This window comes from Pygocentrus nattereri, chromosome 11 (genome assembly GCF_015220715.1).
Source record: "Pygocentrus nattereri isolate fPygNat1 chromosome 11, fPygNat1.pri, whole genome shotgun sequence".
NCBI lineage: Eukaryota > Metazoa > Chordata > Actinopteri > Characiformes > Serrasalmidae > Pygocentrus > Pygocentrus nattereri.
Window position 1 is genome coordinate 25,031,813 of NC_051221.1, and position 18,727 is coordinate 25,050,539.

At 35.9% G+C, this 18,727-nt stretch overlaps 1 protein-coding gene and 1 long non-coding RNA gene across 2 annotated transcripts; one reads left to right on the forward strand and one right to left on the reverse strand.

Moving 5' to 3' along the window:
- Nucleotides 1-7,731: 7,731 nt before the first annotated feature.
- LOC119264429 lies at nt 7,732-15,570 on the reverse strand. The gene is made up of 9 exons (XM_037543064.1): nt 15,510-15,570; nt 14,958-15,005; nt 14,249-14,302; nt 14,104-14,148; nt 13,331-13,429; nt 12,481-12,534; nt 12,176-12,390; nt 9,052-9,211; nt 7,732-7,829 (listed from the first exon to the last, which is right to left on the reverse strand). Exons 2-9 carry the CDS (start codon nt 14,965-14,967, stop codon nt 7,732-7,734), a joined length of 735 nt encoding a protein of 244 aa, XP_037398961.1. The 5' UTR covers nt 14,968-15,005; nt 15,510-15,570.
- A 527-nt stretch (nt 15,571-16,097) lies between these two features.
- On the forward strand, nt 16,098-16,655 carry LOC119264274. Its single transcript, XR_005130936.1, has 3 exons — nt 16,098-16,213; nt 16,355-16,425; nt 16,588-16,655. It is a non-coding gene; the product is annotated as an uncharacterized LOC119264274 (long non-coding RNA).
- The last annotated feature ends 2,072 nt before the right edge of the window (nt 16,656-18,727 follow it).

An 18,727-nucleotide genomic window follows, 5' to 3' on the forward strand; every position in this document is an offset into this window, starting at 1 on the left:
AGAACTTTACATCATTGTTCACATGAAACATGATTATTTTGGACAAGTTGTTTTACCTACCTTTTTTCAATTTGCTCACAGTGTTCGTTAAAAGAGAGGTAAAAAAGTGGTATTAGAGTCTTTTAGATATACAGTCATATTCACTAAACACAATATCAGAGATCAGTTACAGTATAGTGAATTTATTCAACATACACTGTATTAAAACAGAAAGAATAAGAAAATCATGAATATTTGAGAAAAATAGTTTACTTACCTTTAAAGTTTTCGATTTCCTGACCGTGTCGATTAAAAGAGAGGTAACAAAGTGGTATTAGTGTGTTTTAGATATACAGTCATACTTACTAAACACTGAATACCAGGGACCAGTGATAATACAGTGAATTTCTTCAACATACATCATGTTTATAAAGAAACAATGAAAAAAATATGATTATTTTAGACAAGTTGTTTTCTTACATTTAAAGTTTTCGATTTCATCACAGTGTGGATTAAAAGAGACATAAAGTGGTATTAATGTTTTTTAGATATACAGTCATATTAACTAAACACTGAATATCAGGGATCAGTGATAATACAGTGAATTTATTGAACATACATTATCTTCAGACAGAAAGAATAGAAAAACAATTATTTTAGACAAGTTGTTTACTTACATTTAACCCTCATAGGGTCTTCGGGTCTGTGGGACCCGTTTCCAGTTTTTCGCTCAATAAAAATATTACAAATAATTATTTTTTTCAAACTAAGATTCACTGGCCTTTGCTCATTTTCTGTACAGAACATAAATCAGAAAACATTTTCAATGACCCCCCCCATATACCCCCCCTTCACATTTATATTACATACAGGGTCTTCGGGTCCTCTGGACCCGGGCCTCCGAAAGTGTGGAAATCGTAGGTTCTCTGTGTGTGTGTGTGTGGGGGTGTGTGAATGGATGAGCACCCACAGTGTGCACCCACTGTTCCCGCACAAGTTTGCAACATTGTTGCAAAGTTAAGAGCACCATCACTGCCAGCACCCACATTCCCACACATTTCACCTTCTATCTCGTGGGAATCAGTCTTGTGGATCTAACACTATAAACACCTCTGTCAGCATGGTTCTATACCATAAAGGATCAAGATGGCAAAGCGATTCACTGTTCAGAGTGCCTTACAGCTGATATTGGATGAGACAGAGGGTTCTCATAGTGATGCAGAAGAAGTTTCGGAATATGAAGATCCCATTTCTGAAAATTCAGAGTCTGACTGAGTTTGAAGAGAAGGATCAGCATCAGTCAGCTCCAAAGCATAAAAGAGCCTCAGGACCAGCCCATCAGCATCCAGGACTATGTGAGCAGCCAGCCATAGGACCAGCCTGTCAGCCAGCTCCAAAACGCAAGCAAACCACAGGACCAGCCCGCCAGCAGCTAGCCCCAGGACCAGCCCGTGAGAAGCTAGCCACAGGACCAGCCAAGCAGGGTCTTTGGAGATAGGTAGAAGTTTGTGGATGAAACCGATTTGGATGCTTACTTTGGGGTTCTTATCCTTGCTGGTGTTTTCAGGTCCAAAGGGGAGGCCACAGAATCCCTATGGCATGAAGAAACTGGCAGAGAACTTTTCCGGGCAACGACGTCTGAAAACTTACAAAATAATTTCCAGGACCATCCGTTTTGATGACCGATGATGATAGACCAGCTCGACAGCAGAGAGACAAGCTAGCTGCCATCAGAACAGTGTGGGACAAGTGGGTGGCCCGTCTCCCCCTGTTTTACAACCCTGGGCCCAACGTCACAGTTGATGAGCAGCTGATGCCATTTCGGGGTCGCTGCCCTTTCCGGCAGTATATCCCATCTAAACCTGCTAAGTATGGTATAAAGATGTGGGCTGCCTGTGATGCTGCTTCATCTTATGTGTGGAACTTGCAGGTCTACACAGAGAAATGCAATGGAGGAGCCCCTGAGTAAAATCAAGTAGAGTGGTCCTCGATATGGCTCAGGGACTTTCTGGACACAACATCACATGTCACAATTTTTTCACATCACACCAGCTAGGACAAGAGCTGTTAAAGCGGAAGCTGACTATGGTGGGAACAGTACGCAAAGGCAGGTCTGAGCTCCCTCCCCAGCTCCTGAAAACAGAGGACAGGCCTGTCCAGTCATCAAAGTTTGTGTACACGGCTGACACGACCCTGGTATCGTATATACCAAAGAAAGGTGGACAGAAAAACACATGCAACACACACACAGTGAAACTCTGCCCTTCATGTGTGGTATAGTGGATGGTATAAAAATGGCAACATTCAATGGGGCTAATGTGTTCAGTGGGGCTTAACTGACCTGAGCAGGTCAAATAAAAAAAAAAATCCATTTTAGTTTTGGAAAAACATGTTTCATTTGTTCATTTCTTGTTTTTATTTTTTCTGTTATGCCTGTTTTATGATGCATGTCCTTATGTTACATTTTAAATTAAAAAAATTAACCAAAAACGAATGACATTTCTATTCATAAATGTGATTTAACAAAGGGAAACGCCACAAATTTAACCCATGTGTTGTTTATATTACTTGCAATTGGGATAAAGTAAACATCTGCTGAGTATATTAAAATAAGATAATCGATTATGTTAAATTAAAAGCCCCAAAATGCATTGGGTCCACCAGACCCAGCAGGACTCTTTATATAACAAAAAAACGAGGACCCTATAAAGTGATGAATTTCCTCACAGTGTGGATTAAAAGAGAAGTAACAAAGTGGTATTAGTGTCTTTTACATATACAGTCATATTCACTACACACTGTATATCAGGGATCAGTGATAATACAGTGAATTTCTTCAACATACATTATCTTCATACAGAAAGGATGACAGAAACATGATTATTTTAGACAAGTTGTTTATTTACATTTAAAGGGATGAATTTCCTCACAGTATTCATTAAAAGAGAGGTAACAAAGTGGTATTAGTGTCTTTTAGATATACAGTCATATTCACTACACACTGAATATCAGAGATCAGTTACAGTACAGTGAATTTATTCAACATACACTATATTAAAACAGAAAGAATAAGAAAATCATGAATATTTGAGAAAAATAGTTTACTTACCTTTAAAGTTTTCGATTTCCTCACAGTTTTGATTGAAAGACAGGTAACATAGTGGTGTTAGTGACTTTCAGATATACAGTCATATTCACTACACACTGAATATGAGGGATCATTGATAATACAGTGAAATTTTTCAACATCCATTATTATCAGACAGAAACAATGAAAAAAGCATGATTGTTTCAGACAAGTTGTTTTCTTACCTTTAAAGTTTTAGATTTCCTCACAGTTTTCATTGAAAGACAGGTAACATAGTGGTATTAGTGTCTTTTAGATATACAGTCATGTTAATTAAATACTGAATATATGGGATCAGTGATAATACAGTGAATTTATTGAACATACATTATCTTCAGACAGAAAGAATAGAAAAACAATTATTTTAGACAAGTTGTTTACTTACATTTAAAGTGATGAATTTCCTCACAGTGTGGATTAAAAGAGAAGTAACAAAGTGGTATTAGTGTCTTTTAGATATACAGTCATATTCACTACACACTGAATATCAGACATCAGTGATAATAATTTCTTCAACATACATTATCTTCATACAGAAAGAATGAAAGAAACATGATTATTTTAGACAAGTTGTTTTACTTTTCTTTTTTCGATTTGCTCACAGTGTTCGTTAAAAGAGAGGTAAAAAAGTGGTATTAGAGTCTTTTAGATATACAGTCATATTCACTAAACACTGAATATCAGAGATCAGTTACAGTACAGTGAATTTATTCAACATACACTATATTAAAACAGAAAGAATAAGAAAATCATGAATATTTGAGAAAAATAGTTTACTTACCTTTAAAGTTTTCAATTTCCTCACAGTTTTGATTGAAAGACAGGTAACATAGTGGTGTTAGTGACTTTCAGATATACAGTCATATTCACTACACACTGAATATGAGGGATCATTGATAATACAGTGAAATTTTTCAACATCCATTATTATCAGACAGAAACAATGAAAAAAGCATGATTGTTTCAGACAAGTTGTTTTCTTACATTTAAAGTGATGAATTTCCTCACAGTGTGGATTAAAAGAGAAGTAACAAAGTGGTATTAGTGTCTTTTACATATACAGTCATATTCACTACACACTGTATATCAGGGATCAGTGATAATACAGTGAATTTCTTCAACATACATTATCTTCATACAGAAAGGATGAAAGAAACATGATTATTTTAGACAAGTTGTTTTCTTACATTTAAAGTGATGAATTTCCTCACAGTATTCATTAAAAGAGAGGTAACAAAGTGGTATTAGTGTCTTTTAGATATACAGTCATATTCACTACACACTGAATACCAGGGATCAGTGACAATACAATGAATTTATTCAACATACATCATGTTTATAAAGAAACAATGAAAAAAATATGATTATTTTACACAAGTTGTTTACCTACCTTTAAGGTTTTCGATTTCCTCAGTGTGGATTAAAAGAGAGGTAAGAAAGTGGTATTAGTGTCTATCACATATACTGTCATATTCTCCAAACACTGTATATCAGGGATCAGTGACAATACAGTGAATTTCTTCAATATACATTATCAAACTGAAACTATGAAAAACGCATGATTACATTCGACATGTATATGTAAAAGACACTAATACCACTTTGTTACTTCTCTTTTAATCCACACTGTGAGGACATTCATCACATTAAATGTAAGTAAACAACTTGTCTAAAATAATTGTTTTTTTATTCTTTCTGTATGAAGTACAGATGTAGTGAACAAAGTGGTATTAGTGTCTTGTAGATATACAGTCATATTCACTACACACTGAATATCAGGGATCAGTGATAATACAGTGAATTTCTTCAACATACAATACCTTGATACAGAATCAATAAAAAAAACACCAACTAACATGTCAGTCCACTTTGGCAACATAATCTCTCAAAGTCGATAGAAATTGAAACTACAGTGTTATTAGTTTCACCTAAGCATGCTAATAATGCTTACAAGTCTGTGTGGATGATTACTAAACGTTTCTTCTGCAGGTCTCACTGATAAGTGCAGTGTTGGGGCTCCATCACTCAGATGTATGCACGTAAATAGAGAAATATATGATGACACAGACTGTATTTGTGTGTTTGGTGAAAGAGAAACTAAATAAATAAAACATGTTTACCTTTTCAATTTCATTACTCCTCACAGTGTGAAGATGAGGAGGGAGGTAAAAGAAATTACAGTCATACATTCTATACATACATAGAAATATAAACAAAGGAAAAATTAGCTTCATAATTATAAGATCGTTTGTTAATAAAGAGAGAATATGGAGATCAGTTAAATTACAAATAATTTCCATAACACGTTAATTAAATAGAAATGAAAAAGAAAAACAAACTATGTCAGACCACTCCGATGATAGAATATTGTCATGACAGAATAAGTCACTGGACATTAAAACGGGTAGTGATATTAGCTTCGGCTAAAAGTGTGATTTACACTTACTAGGCAGTGTGGACAGTCATCCGATACACTCATCAAACATGTAGACAAAAAGAAGAAAACACTATATTAATTCCTCTACAATGAGAACTGCATATCATTTTTCAAGCAAAATATGCTTGTTAGGTAGTTTCTTTACTTACTTTAATGATTTGTAGTTCCTCACAGTGTGGATTAAGAGGGAGACAAAAAGTGGTATTAGTGTCTTGTACATATAGTCACATATATAAAAAAAATATATATAGTCATTTAGAAATATATCCATCCATCCATCCATCCATCCATCCATCCATCCACTTTCTAAGCCGCTTCTCCGTCAGGGTCGCGGGGGGGTGCTGGAGCCTTTCCCAGCAGTCTTCGGAGTGTATCCTGCCTCCGGACTCTGGACAGGTCGCCAGTCCTTCGCAGGGCAGACAGACAAACACAGACAGTCACTCACTCACTCACAACTACGGGCAATTTAGCATGTCCAATTGGCCTGACTGCATGTCTTTGGACTGTGGGAGGAAACCGGAGAACCCGGAGGAAACCCACGCTGACACGGGGAGAACATGCAAACTCCACACAGAGAAGACCCTGGTCGCCCGCCCAGGGAATCGAACCCAGGCCCTCCTAACATTGTTAATTAAGAGAGAATATGGAATATCAGTTAAAATACACATAATTTCTGTAACACATTATCTAAATATGAATAAAAAACAAAGTAACAAAGTTAAACCACTTTGATGATAGAATATGGTATTTGAGCCACTAGACACTAAAACTGACAGTGACATTAGCTTGAGCTAAAAATGGTACCTTGTTCACATTTTAGTAGAGATGAGACTCTAGAGCAACCATAGTAGATCTACAATAGGGCACCAGTCATATATTGATAATGTGGCTGTACCATAAAACAACAATAAGGTTAGACAGAAAATTTGCACACAACTTTGGGGGACACTGCAGCCTTGTTCAATGTGGACCTATCTGACTTCGTCACACGTTAAGTGGGTGGGGCCTACCTTGAACTAATAACACTTTTTCTCTGCCCAGTGACAACCAAGGGTGCAATATTGTGGACAACCACAACAATGTACAGGCCCTAGACAACTGCCTATTCAGTCAACAACTCAAACCAGCCCTCAAGGAACACTCCACTGATTTTTTCAAATGCCTTCATTACTCAGTGGCATGACGTGAACTGCTTCAGTCCAGAGATTAGGAACAACATTGATTTTTTTTTCCTTCTACAGTGCAGATGATAGGAACCAAAGATCGCAATGTCTACAACACAAATAAAACCACTTTATGTGCTATCCAAAACCACCGGATGTAGATGATATAATGATTATTTTGCCCTGCAACTCTCTGCAATGAATGGGTGAAAAAAACATATATTAAAATTACTGAGTTATGTCAAATTACTGTTTCTGATGATAGTTTAATGTTAGAAGGAATCCCAGACTGTCTCTTGTCTTATCCATGGCCAAATTGAACATGGTCATGTTAACTACCCTGATAGCACATATACATCTCAGAGACGTCTTTTGGATGTAACACAGTTCGTCTGGAATACGTATTTAATAGAGCGTGTGCTCATCGGCAATACGTCTCTGATACGTCTCTGGTGGATCGTGAAAGACCTTCAGCTGCTGCATTCCAGACCTATCTGGCTGCGTCATAATCACGCCTGCGTCTCGGAGACGCTTCTGAGATCTCTCCTAGACCATTTACTAGAGCGTTTATTCATCTGCAGTACATCTTTTAAACATCGGGTTTGGATGCCAAAATGACGTTCATACGCTGCATTGCAGACTGATATGTACAGTATACCTAAAATGCAGCATCTGAGCGTAACTGAATGTGTGACATTTAGAATCAAACCTTCTTACATAAATTACATTCAAAGCTAGATTTTATATTCTTCTTCCTCCCTGAGTTAAAGATATAAAATATACAAGCAGAGAGATCGTATGAGCCATTAAGAAGCCTAAAGACTCAAACAGAAATCTACACTGGAAAAATGATGTATAGAAATTATGCTATATAATTTTATGTGATTAATTTATATTATTATTAATATTATTACCCCAAAACAAAATTAAGTGAAAGGGAATTTTCCTTTAACATGTTTATTTAACAGAAAATCAACAATAGAATAAAGAATGGAACAAACATGTGGAATTAACAAAATAAAAGTTTAGCGTCTTGCTGGTGCCAGGCGGAGGTAATCCTTTAGGCATTTTTCAGCCTCTGCTTCCGTGGGAGCTGGTAGCGCTGGGTTCTTCACTGCGGCAGCTGTGTGTCAAAATGTAGAATATTATTACTATTCTTATTAAAGAGGCATAAGGACTATACATTTATCAGCTGTATTACACTGAATAAATGGAACTGCCTGTAAGAAATAAGTAATCTAACGTATCTGTTATTAGGCCAGGTTTTTAAGGTATTACGCTACAGGCATAGTAATTAATTGGAGGGGGGACTAGTATTTTCCAATATATACAAAGGTGTTGTTATTTAGCGTCATTTCGTCGAAAACTGTCCTAATTAAAGTAAGAATGGCAATATCTGCACTTTAAAAACACGTGAAAACCACATGACCAATAAGCGTCCAGTATAGATGACGAGGGGCGCACGTGATAGATGAACGTCTCTGACCTAATTTAGAAGAAGCGCTCAAGAAGAAAGCAGCTTTCCGAAGGTCCGTCGGAGAAAGGTAAGTTCAAGTTCACATATTAAATTAACTAGGTTATCAGTGATGTATGTGTTTATCCTGTTATAGGTACTAGATTTGTGGCATATTTAAAGTTAAAGTTCACAGGTGCATCGAGGTAACTTATTTTGTCAAATAACTTAAGCTAGTGAACTTGGCTATCATTACCACGTGCTAGCCATCCCTGAGGTGGCTGCTGCATTTGCACTAGCTTATGTCATTTCTCGAAGCAGTGTAGCTGTTTGGGTAAGTTGAGGTAAAATGTTCTTAATAGTTATTTTCCTCATTGAAAGACAAGTCATAAACCAACATGTTGCACTGTCTAACCCCTGGCCTCCTCAGTTTGACCGAGCTAAACACTGTAGATCAGGGGTGCCCAAACTTTTTTCAAAGGGGGCCAGATTGGACAATATCAAAACACCTAAGGACCGGTCTCCTTTCCAAAAGTATTATTCATACATTATATAACATTGTATTCAAAATATTTAAACACAAATGTACAGAATAATTAACAATTATTTAACTAATTAAATTAATTTGACTGTAATTACAGCAAAAATTGCAACAATAATGTATTCTTACGATACAGTGGCCAATAAACATCTGTCTGCGGGCCACACTTTGGACACCCCTGCTGTAGATCTATCATAAGGTATATGTAATTTAGTACATAATGGTGTAGTATTTCGTTTGATAATGGCCTAATTTAAATTCTGATGAATTTGGGTGTGGTTTTGTTGCATGACACCTATTCTTTATGTTACAGCAAATAATGTAACATGTAAGTGGTTCTAATATACTCACCAATAATAAGCTGTCCACAGGCTGTCTGCTTTAAACCTCGCTTGTCTCCCCTGCCACACCAGTTAAGGCTTTTTGCCAGGTTGGGGGTGAAGACCTTGCTGGCAATCCGCCATATTGTCTTTTTCATTGTGTGGCCTCCACTTAGTGAGAGCGTGTTGGTCTGAAATAATACACAATAAGAACAGAAATGGATAAACAGCAGTCTCACTGTACCAACTGCACCTTCATAACATGTGTCCTAGGAAATGTACATTCTGTTTTGCATTTTGTAATTACGGTTCTTGTTTTAAATAGTTCATATCTTATTTATTGTATTGACCTAAAGTAATTGATTAGAAAGTTTTTGACTAATAATATAAAGCTGTATACAGTCATGGCTAAAATAATTGCACTTCTTTTAAGAAAATTTTTAGATGCAATATTCACAGATTGGTGAACCTCTGCCCATCTTTGCAGAGATATAGATAGATAGATAGATAGATAGATAGATAGATAGATAGATAGATAGATAGATAGATAGATAGATAGATAGATAAGGGAATAAGGGTTATAGATAGATAGATAAGGGAATAAGGGTTATAGATAGATAGATAAGGGAATAAGGGTTATAGATAGATAGATAAGGGAATAAGGGTTATAGATAGATAGATAAGGGAATAAGGGTTATAGATAGATAGATAGATAAGGGAATAAGGGTTATAGATAGATAGATAGATAAGGGAATAAGGGTTATAGATAGATAGATAAGGGAATAAGGGTTATAGATAGATAGATAAGGGAATAAGGGTTATAGATAGATAGATAAGGGAATAAGGGTTATAGATAGATAGATAAGGGAATAAGGGTTATAGATAGATAGATAAGGGGATAAGGGTTATAGATAGATAGATAAGGGAATAAGGGTTATAGATCGATAGATAGATAAGGGAATAAGGGTTATAGATAGATAGATAAGGGAATAAGGGTTATAGATAGATAGATAGATAAGGGAATAAGGGTTATAGATAGATAGATAAGGGAATAAGGGTTATAGATAGATAGATAGATAAGGGAATAAGGGTTATAGATAGATAGATAAGGGAATAAGGGTTATAGATAGATAGATAGATAAGGGAATAAGGGTTATAGATAGATAGATAAGGGAATAAGGGTTATAGATAGATAGATAAGGGAATAAGGGTTATAGATAGATAGATAGATAAGGGAATAAGGGTTATAGATAGATAGATAAGGGAATAAGGGTTATAGATAGATAGATAAGGGAATAAGGGTTATAGATAGATAGATAGATAGATAAGGGAATAAGGGTTATAGATAGATAGATAAGGGAATAAGGGTTATAGATAGATAGATAGATAGATAAGGGAATAAGGGTTATAGATAGATAGATAGATAAGGGAATAAGGGTTATAGATAGATAGATAAGGGAATAAGGGTTATAGATAGATAGATAAGGGAATAAGGGTTATAGATAGATAGATAGATAAGGGAATAAGGGTTATAGATAGATAGATAAGGGAATAAGGGTTATAGATAGATAGATAGATAAGGGAATAAGGGTTATAGATAGATAGATAAGGGAATAAGGGTTATAGATAGATAGATAGATAAGGGAATAAGGGTTATAGATAGATAGATAAGGGAATAAGGGTTATAGATAGATAGATAGATAAGGGAATAAGGGTTATAGATAGATAGATAGATAAGGGAATAAGGGTTATAGATAGATAGATAAGGGAATAAGGGTTATAGATAGATAGATAAGGGAATAAGGGTTATAGATAGATAGATAAGGGAATAAGGGTTATAGATAGATAGATAGATAAGGGAATAAGGGTTATAGATAGATAGATAGATAAGGGAATAAGGGTTATAGATAGATAGATAGATAAGGGAATAAGGGTTATAGATAGATAGATAGATAGATAGATAGATAGATAGATAGATAGATAGATAGATAGATAGATAGATAGATAGATAGATAGATAGATAGATAGATAGATAGATAAGGGAATAAGGGTTATAGATAGATAGATAGATAGATAAGGGAATAAGGGTTATAGATAGATAGATAGATAAGGGAATAAGGGTTATAGATAGATAGATAGATAGATAAGGGAATAAGGGTTATAGATAGATAAGGGAATAAGGGTTATAGATAGATAGATAGATAAGGGAATAAGGGTTATAGATAGATAGATAGATAAGGGAATAAGGGTTATAGATAGATAGATAGATAAGGGAATAAGGGTTATAGATAGATAGATAGATAGATAGATAGATAGATAGATAGATAGATAGATAGATAGATAGATAGATAGATAGATAGATAGATAGATAGATAGATAGATAGATAAGGGAATAAGGGTTATAGATAGATAGATAGATAAGGGAATAAGGGTTATAGATAGATAGATAGATAAGGGAATAAGGGTTATAGATAGATAGATAGATAGATAGATAAGGGAATAAGGGTTATAGATAGATAGATAGATAGATAGATAGATAGATAGATAGATAGATAGATAGATAGATAGATAGATAGATAGATAAGGGAATAAGGGTTATAGATAGATAGATAGATAAGGGAATAAGGGTTATAGATAGATAGATAGATAGATAGATAGATAGATAGATAGATAGATAGATAGATAGATAGATAGATAGATAGATAGATAAGGGAATAAGGGTTATAGATAGATAGATAGATAGATAGATAGATAGATAGATAGATAGATAGATAGATAGATAGATAGATAGATAGATAGATAGATAGATAAGGGAATAAGGGTTATAGATAGATAGATAGATAGATAGATAGATAGATAGATAGATAGATAGATAGATAGATAGATAGATAGATAGATAGATAGATAAGGGAATAAGGGTTATAGATAGATAGATAAGGGAATAAGGGTTATAGATAGATAGATAAGGGAATAAGGGTTATAGATAGATAGATAGATAGATAGATAGATAGATAGATAGATAGATAGATAGATAGATAGATAAGGGAATAAGGGTTATAGATACGCATAGAGAGATAGCTCGAGAGATAGCTCGAGAGATAGAGAGTTGGTGGTAGCTAGATTTGATTTAATGGGAAATCTATAAATGAACTTACCATCCTCTGCTTCAGTCCATTGTTCAACAGCCTCTTCTCTAAATCTTCTAGGGTCTCCATTGAATTTAGGGGGAAAATATTCATTTCCTCCTCATCTTGGACCTGTTGTGGGGGCAAAATTCGGCGGCCACCCACAAAAGACTCAACAAGTGATGTGAGGTAAGTAATCTTCAGGTCCATCTCTCTCAGTGCCTCTAACACTGTTCTGTCTACAGCTGCAAAAGATAGAATGTTAAGATAGAAATTATCCTTTTATTCATTGTAAGCAATTTTTAAAACTACTTTGTCTTAAAGACCAAACTTACGTGTGCACTGATTATTGATGAACCGCCTTGAAGGTCCCTGTTGTGCAGTGGGTGCTGTTTACAGTACAAGATTTAAATAAACATGTTCATTTTAGTGATCTAAGAAGTGATTGTAAATATGAGTGTTTATTTATACATACTGACAAATGTCTATACACCCAACAGCCACTTCATTAGGTACATCTCCTTGCATCTACACTCGTTGTCTGTTATTCAGCTCCATTTGCCATTTGGAAAAACTTTGTAGTTCTACAATTACAGACTGTAGTCCATCTGTTTTTATGTATACTTTATTGCCCTGTTCATTAATTGTCAGGATCTCCACAGGGCCACCACAGAGCAGGTATTATTTGGGCAGTGGATCATTCTCAGCACTGCAGTGACACTAACCTGGTGGTGATGGTGTGTTATATGTGCTGTGCTGGTGTCAGTTGATCAGACAGAGAGGTGGTGCTGGAGTTTAAAACCTAAGTATCACTGCTGGACTGAGAATCGTCCACCAACCAAAACTATCCAGACAACAGCATCCTGTGGGCACCATCTTCTGACTGCTGATGAAGAACTAGAGGATGACCAACACAAACTGTGCAGTGACAGATGAATTATCCTCTCTAACTTTACATCTACAAGGTAGGACTGTCCAATAGAGTGGACAGTGAGACACAGTGTTTAAAAACTCAAAAAGCACTGCTGTGTATCATCTGCACATACCAGCACAACACACTAACACACCACCACCACGGCACAAACTACAGCGTGCTCCAAAATGGAGCTGATAAAATAGACAATAAGTATAGATACAAGGAGGTGCATGGGTGTATATGGCTTGTAAGGTTTAAGGTAAACTCACCATTTGTATGAGAAAGAACATCCTGGCCTTGTCTTGTTTCCTGAGATGGCCATGTATTGGGCATGTTCCACCCTGTTTGCCATTGTTGTGTTGTAGGTGCTGTTAACACGGAAATTTAAAGGAATAGTCACTGCCTAGAAAACAGGACTTTGCTCTGTGTATTCTTAGCTTGTAAGAAATGAGCTGACTATGGATAACATCTGTAAATGTTTTGGATAGTATACTTTTTTTGTTATATTTTGACTGTTTTGTGTTCTATGTTCTAGACTGTTTTACAGTAATGTGAAAAATTAGGACACCCTATGAAAACCATTGTCTTGTTAACATAATTAACATTTGATATTCATTGTAACAATATTAAGATGAAGGCCATATAACTAAACAAATAAAACTAAAGAAATGTCTTTGAAAAAACAGATGGCTAAATGGTTATAGGAAACGTCTAATTGAGTTTTTTTCAGCCGAAGGGCGAAAAATACAATACAATCTAAAAAAAAAAAAGTAAAATACAAATGACAACTGTGAAATTGGACACAGTATTAGAACTTTGCTTTTTTGTTGAGTCATTTTACTGCTGTCTAGGTGTGAGAGTTTTGCCACTGAGGACGTGTAAAAAGATTTTTACCGTCGTCCCCGATTAAAAAAAAAATCTAATCTGAACAGATCTAAACGTGTCCCTGAACATTTGTACACATTACAAACCTGAAACCCATTGCTATTATTAAATGTCTTAATTGAACTCACCGTGAATGTATATCTCACATTGGACTTACCATGAGGTAGAACCTGTTGGCTTTGTCTTGTATCCTGAAAGCTATCTGCAAGGAAATTTCAGAATCAAATGCAGAAACAAACTTGATTTCACATATTTGATTATAATCATTGTTCAGGGCTGCTCAGTAAAGTAATCAAACTTACATGGGGTCTGGTTAGATATTGACCACTCAGAAGACTCTTGTTGTATGGCAGGGGCTGTTGGAACAAAATTGCTGTTACTACTAATCATACATTCTAGAAATCTGACAAGAATTGCCATTAAAATTATTTTCATAATAGGCCCTTTTTTACCACAATTCCAGCCTACGTCTTTCAATCTCTTAAGTGGATGTAGAATGCGGCTGATTTGTTTGTGATTGTGTTTAAACTAGATGTGCATATAAATAAAAAAAGACAAAGTTAAAGATTACTTAGACAGGACACAATGGTTATAGATAGAGAGATAGATAGCGATGTAGGTAGATGAATAGTTAGATAAGTTAGAGTTACAGATATGTAGGTAGATAGCTAGGGAATAAGGGTTATAGCTAGAGCTGTAGATAGAGATTTATAGATAGGTCGTTAGGTAGATAGGGAATAAGGGTTATAGATAGAGGGCTGTAGGTAGATGGATAGGTAGATAGATAGTTATAGATGGGTAGGTAGGTAGTTAGGGAATAAGGGTTATAGCTAGAGCTGTAGGTAGATGGAGTTATAGATAGGTCGGTCGGTAGGTAGACAGATAAAAAGGGAATAAGGGTTATAGATAGAGAGAGAGAGAGAGAACATGAAATGGAAAGGAACAATGACAACAACTTTTGAAACACATTTAGACAAAGGCAGTTCCTTTGTAACATTTTATGAAACTTACTCTGTGACATATGATGGCCTGAGTGTTCCCATGGAGAAAATGGCCTTCCTAAATATAATTTTAAAATATATTGTTAGTAATATTTTTGTGACTACACTCCATACAGATACAGATTAATATTGATTATCTCAGTCTTTTTATATTACTTAATGATTGGTATTACCTTGCATTTTTGACAGATCTGTATAAATATTCTCTCCCTGCTGGTTGTCCTGGGCTAAAGATGAAACAAGTCAAGGTAAGTTAACTGCCATACTATAAATTGCCATTGTTTGAGAATATTAGTTGTTTAAAGAGGCATACATTGTATTACTGTTGGGCTACTAAGTAGTAACGTTCGAAGTAGTTTTTATCTGCTTTCCTGTACTTTCTTTTAATAACTTGATTATCCAAGGATTGTACTTGGATTTAATAAATGCTTTTTTTATAATTACAGGAAATCGTTTAAATTTTTGTTCATGGCAATTGGCAGTGTGCTACAGATGCAAGACCGAGATCAGAATGCTATAGTATTCATTTATCCACCCCTTGGAAATGTTTCAGGCATTATACCTTGAACATCTGATGGTTTGTTGCACCACTCTTGCTCTGCTCTTGCTCCCGACTGGAAGCTGCTGGACAATGCTGAGAATGCAAAAAAATATAAGTAAGGAATAGGTATCATATGGGACAATATTATTAAGGGACATTATGCTGGTTTAACTATTGTAGCATAATACACTTTATATTTGTGGCTTTACACTTAAATATTTCACAGAGATACAGAAGACTGTGTAAATGTCAGAGACCATTTTTTTGCAAGTTCTTGATTTTTCAGATATTTCAGCATATCCTTTATTCAGGATATTAAGAGTCCTTAACGTTTTTGAATGTCATTGGGATGTCTTGGATAGTGAGAAGCAGAAAATGCTCCAACTTCAAAGACTGAACTTTGTAGTTATGGAAAACCTCTCTGCAGAAAAACTGAAAAGAATTACAGCTGTAACAAAGGTAAGGGTGGAAAACTTGCACTTAATGTTATGATAAATAAAATGTGATTTCTGACTTTAGCACAGTACTGTAAACGTATAGTAATAAACCATTATGGTAGCATCCTTATTGTGAAGTTAAATGCAATACCATTATGTGTTCCAGGTCCAGGCTGTCTACAAGTCTGTGGTGGGGCTGGGGGTCTTGGGGCAGTGGGAATTTTTTTTTTCACCGGTGGCAATTCATCTTCCTCCGATGAAGAGTATACTTTTCTTCTACAAGTAAAAGTATGTTAATAATGGGTTCTATCACAGAATTGTTCTAAAACACTAATTGTACAGAATGCACAGCTTACTTGCTGACTCTCTTTCCTAGAATCTCTGTGTCAGAGTTCAGATCTGACGTGTAGCATGACTTTTTCCATTTAGAAACAACGTTATCAAATGATTCTGGGGGGAAAGAATGACGGCCATGAAAAAGAACCATCGATCATGCTATGGTGAGGACATAATAATACTTTGTTCTGTACTATGTTAAAATATGCATGTCTTTATTACCTGATTCATAAAGGATTCGCACACTGTGCTTTTTCCACCCTTTATCTGGATGGGGGACCTCAGCTTTTTTAACACTTTTTAAAAGCCGGCTTTGATCTTTATAGGGAGGCCACCAGGAGAACCCATCCATGTACCAGGACTTTGCCACTGGTCCAGTTTGCCCCTCGTTGACAAATTCCACTATGAGGTACATTGTGAGCTGTATTGTGAAACCAGACCCCCAAAATGAAATGTGTTCTGTCAGAAACATTTTTAGTTATTTAATGCCTAAATAAATAATTTTCCATCTGGACAGCCATTTCAAAACTTGAAATCAATGTTTTCATAAAAACAATTTCATTGTAGGAAAAAATTATTAAATCAATAAAATTATCATAGAAATAATTGTACATGTAGATTGTTTGGTGAAAAGAAAACTGTATCAAGAACAATGATGAACAATGATGATGATGATGATGATTATCTATAACATCCATTTTTCATTAAGATCTTGCAGCATAAAATCAGGTAATAAGAAAATTAGATTTATGATCTAGTAAATTCTTGTTGATCACAAAATACTATTGAACATATCAGTACCTTTTGATGTATAACTTGCAGTACATCTACATCTACAAATAACTTTAAAAATATATATAACATATGATTCCAAGTTCTGAATGGTGATTTACTGCTGTTTTGTATGCAAAAGTGGAATTGACACAAATTTGTCTTTGTATGGAATAACAAAGGCATTCCCCTCTATTTGGTTTACTTTGCAGTAGTTTATCGTTCTTGTAAGTCCGTGGACCAAATGTATGCCAATTGTCGATGATGACAGTGGATATTGAAAGAATGGTTCATGCTGCTCAAATGTACTGTATGCAACATATACTTCATTCCTGTAAGACACAATATTTTTAACCTTGACAACTTTCCCCCCCAAATAAAGATGACTGTTGGCTTGGTCAAGTTTGACAGTGAAGAGTGAGGTTGCCAGCTCTTTGTACTGTGTTGCACCACAGAAAGGTGGTGAAAGAGGACCAGAAGTATGTTCTTTTGACACACTTGTCTTTTTCTCCATGCTGTCACTCCATGGCTTCTCTGATAGTCTCTTTACAATCTGACTCAGAGGGCAGCTAGGTTTCCTAATGAGCTTTTTAATTTTGTTCAGGTGGTTTTCATATTGGAAAGCACTGAAGCTGTCGAGAGCACCATGGTTTTTTACATCTTGTGCAAGATGCACTAAATTGTGAACATTGTAGGAGACAAATTTAGGGCCATACAGCTCTCCAAAATGAGACACAAAAAGACCCAATATGTCATTGGCATAGCCCAGGTAGTCCTCGATCACGCTATTATTGCTGAGTATGAAAATTCCCACAAACAAAAGCAGAAAAATTTCATACACTGCGGTGTGCAGTACATCTTTGAGCAGGACAGGGCCCGTGTACAATAAAAATTGCCTAAATTCTGTGGCTTTCCATCTGTCAATTTCTCTGAGAGACCTTGGTTTACGTGCAAACTCCACAGGCATGCAGCTCTGAGCACCCAGCAGTCGCACTGTTAATAGATTTTGCTGAAACCCAGGCAGCCTACAACTGAGAGGACCTAATTTCAGCCACAGGTGAAGAAGTCGCCGCATGACACCTAGACACACAAGGTACATATAATCAAGAGGGAACCCAGAGACCATTCCCGAAGATGTTCTTTCTAAAGGTGAAATGCCAAGGTGGTGATCTGAATCTGTCTTATTTTTGAAACTTTCATCGGGTCTGAGTGGCATATCCGTTCTTGGATATGTCATTCTGTTGTCCATGTAAACTCCGTCCTGTGTGCATTTCTCACATCCATGGTACCCTGTGTGACCTTTTACACACTTAACAAAAGCACGTGCCGGTGCATCGCAAACCACAGAGGAGACCTTTAAGCGTAGCCTGATTCCCTCAAAGTCAAAACCATCTTCCAGCTCAACTATCTCTGATACGAGGTCATCAAGAAACTCACTTGCTGAATCAGGCTTTCTTGCACCACAGAACAGTCCAATTGTGACTGGCTCATGGTGTGGTAAGTTTACAACAGTTCCAAGAATAGGCCATAGTTGTGTTGGTGAACTTTTGAAAAGTGGCAGCCCATCAATGTTGATTTGAAGTTTCAAATGTTTGTTACTGATCAATAAACTCTTGTTTTTTTGTAGAATGTGCATTATTGAGTGAAGCACACCAAAGTAGCAGTACTGACCACCGGCTTTCTCCTGAATTGCAA

Bases quoted from the DNA above. Each gene is read 5' to 3' on its own strand.
- LOC119264429 (XM_037543064.1), bottom strand. The intron at 13,430-14,103 runs GTAAGTCCAATG...CCGTGTTAACAG, and splicing joins CCAACAGGTTCTACCTCATG to CACCTACAACACAACAATGG. The intron at 12,535-13,330 runs GTGAGTTTACCT...TACTGTAAACAG, and splicing joins TGTTCTTTCTCATACAAATG to CACCCACTGCACAACAGGGA.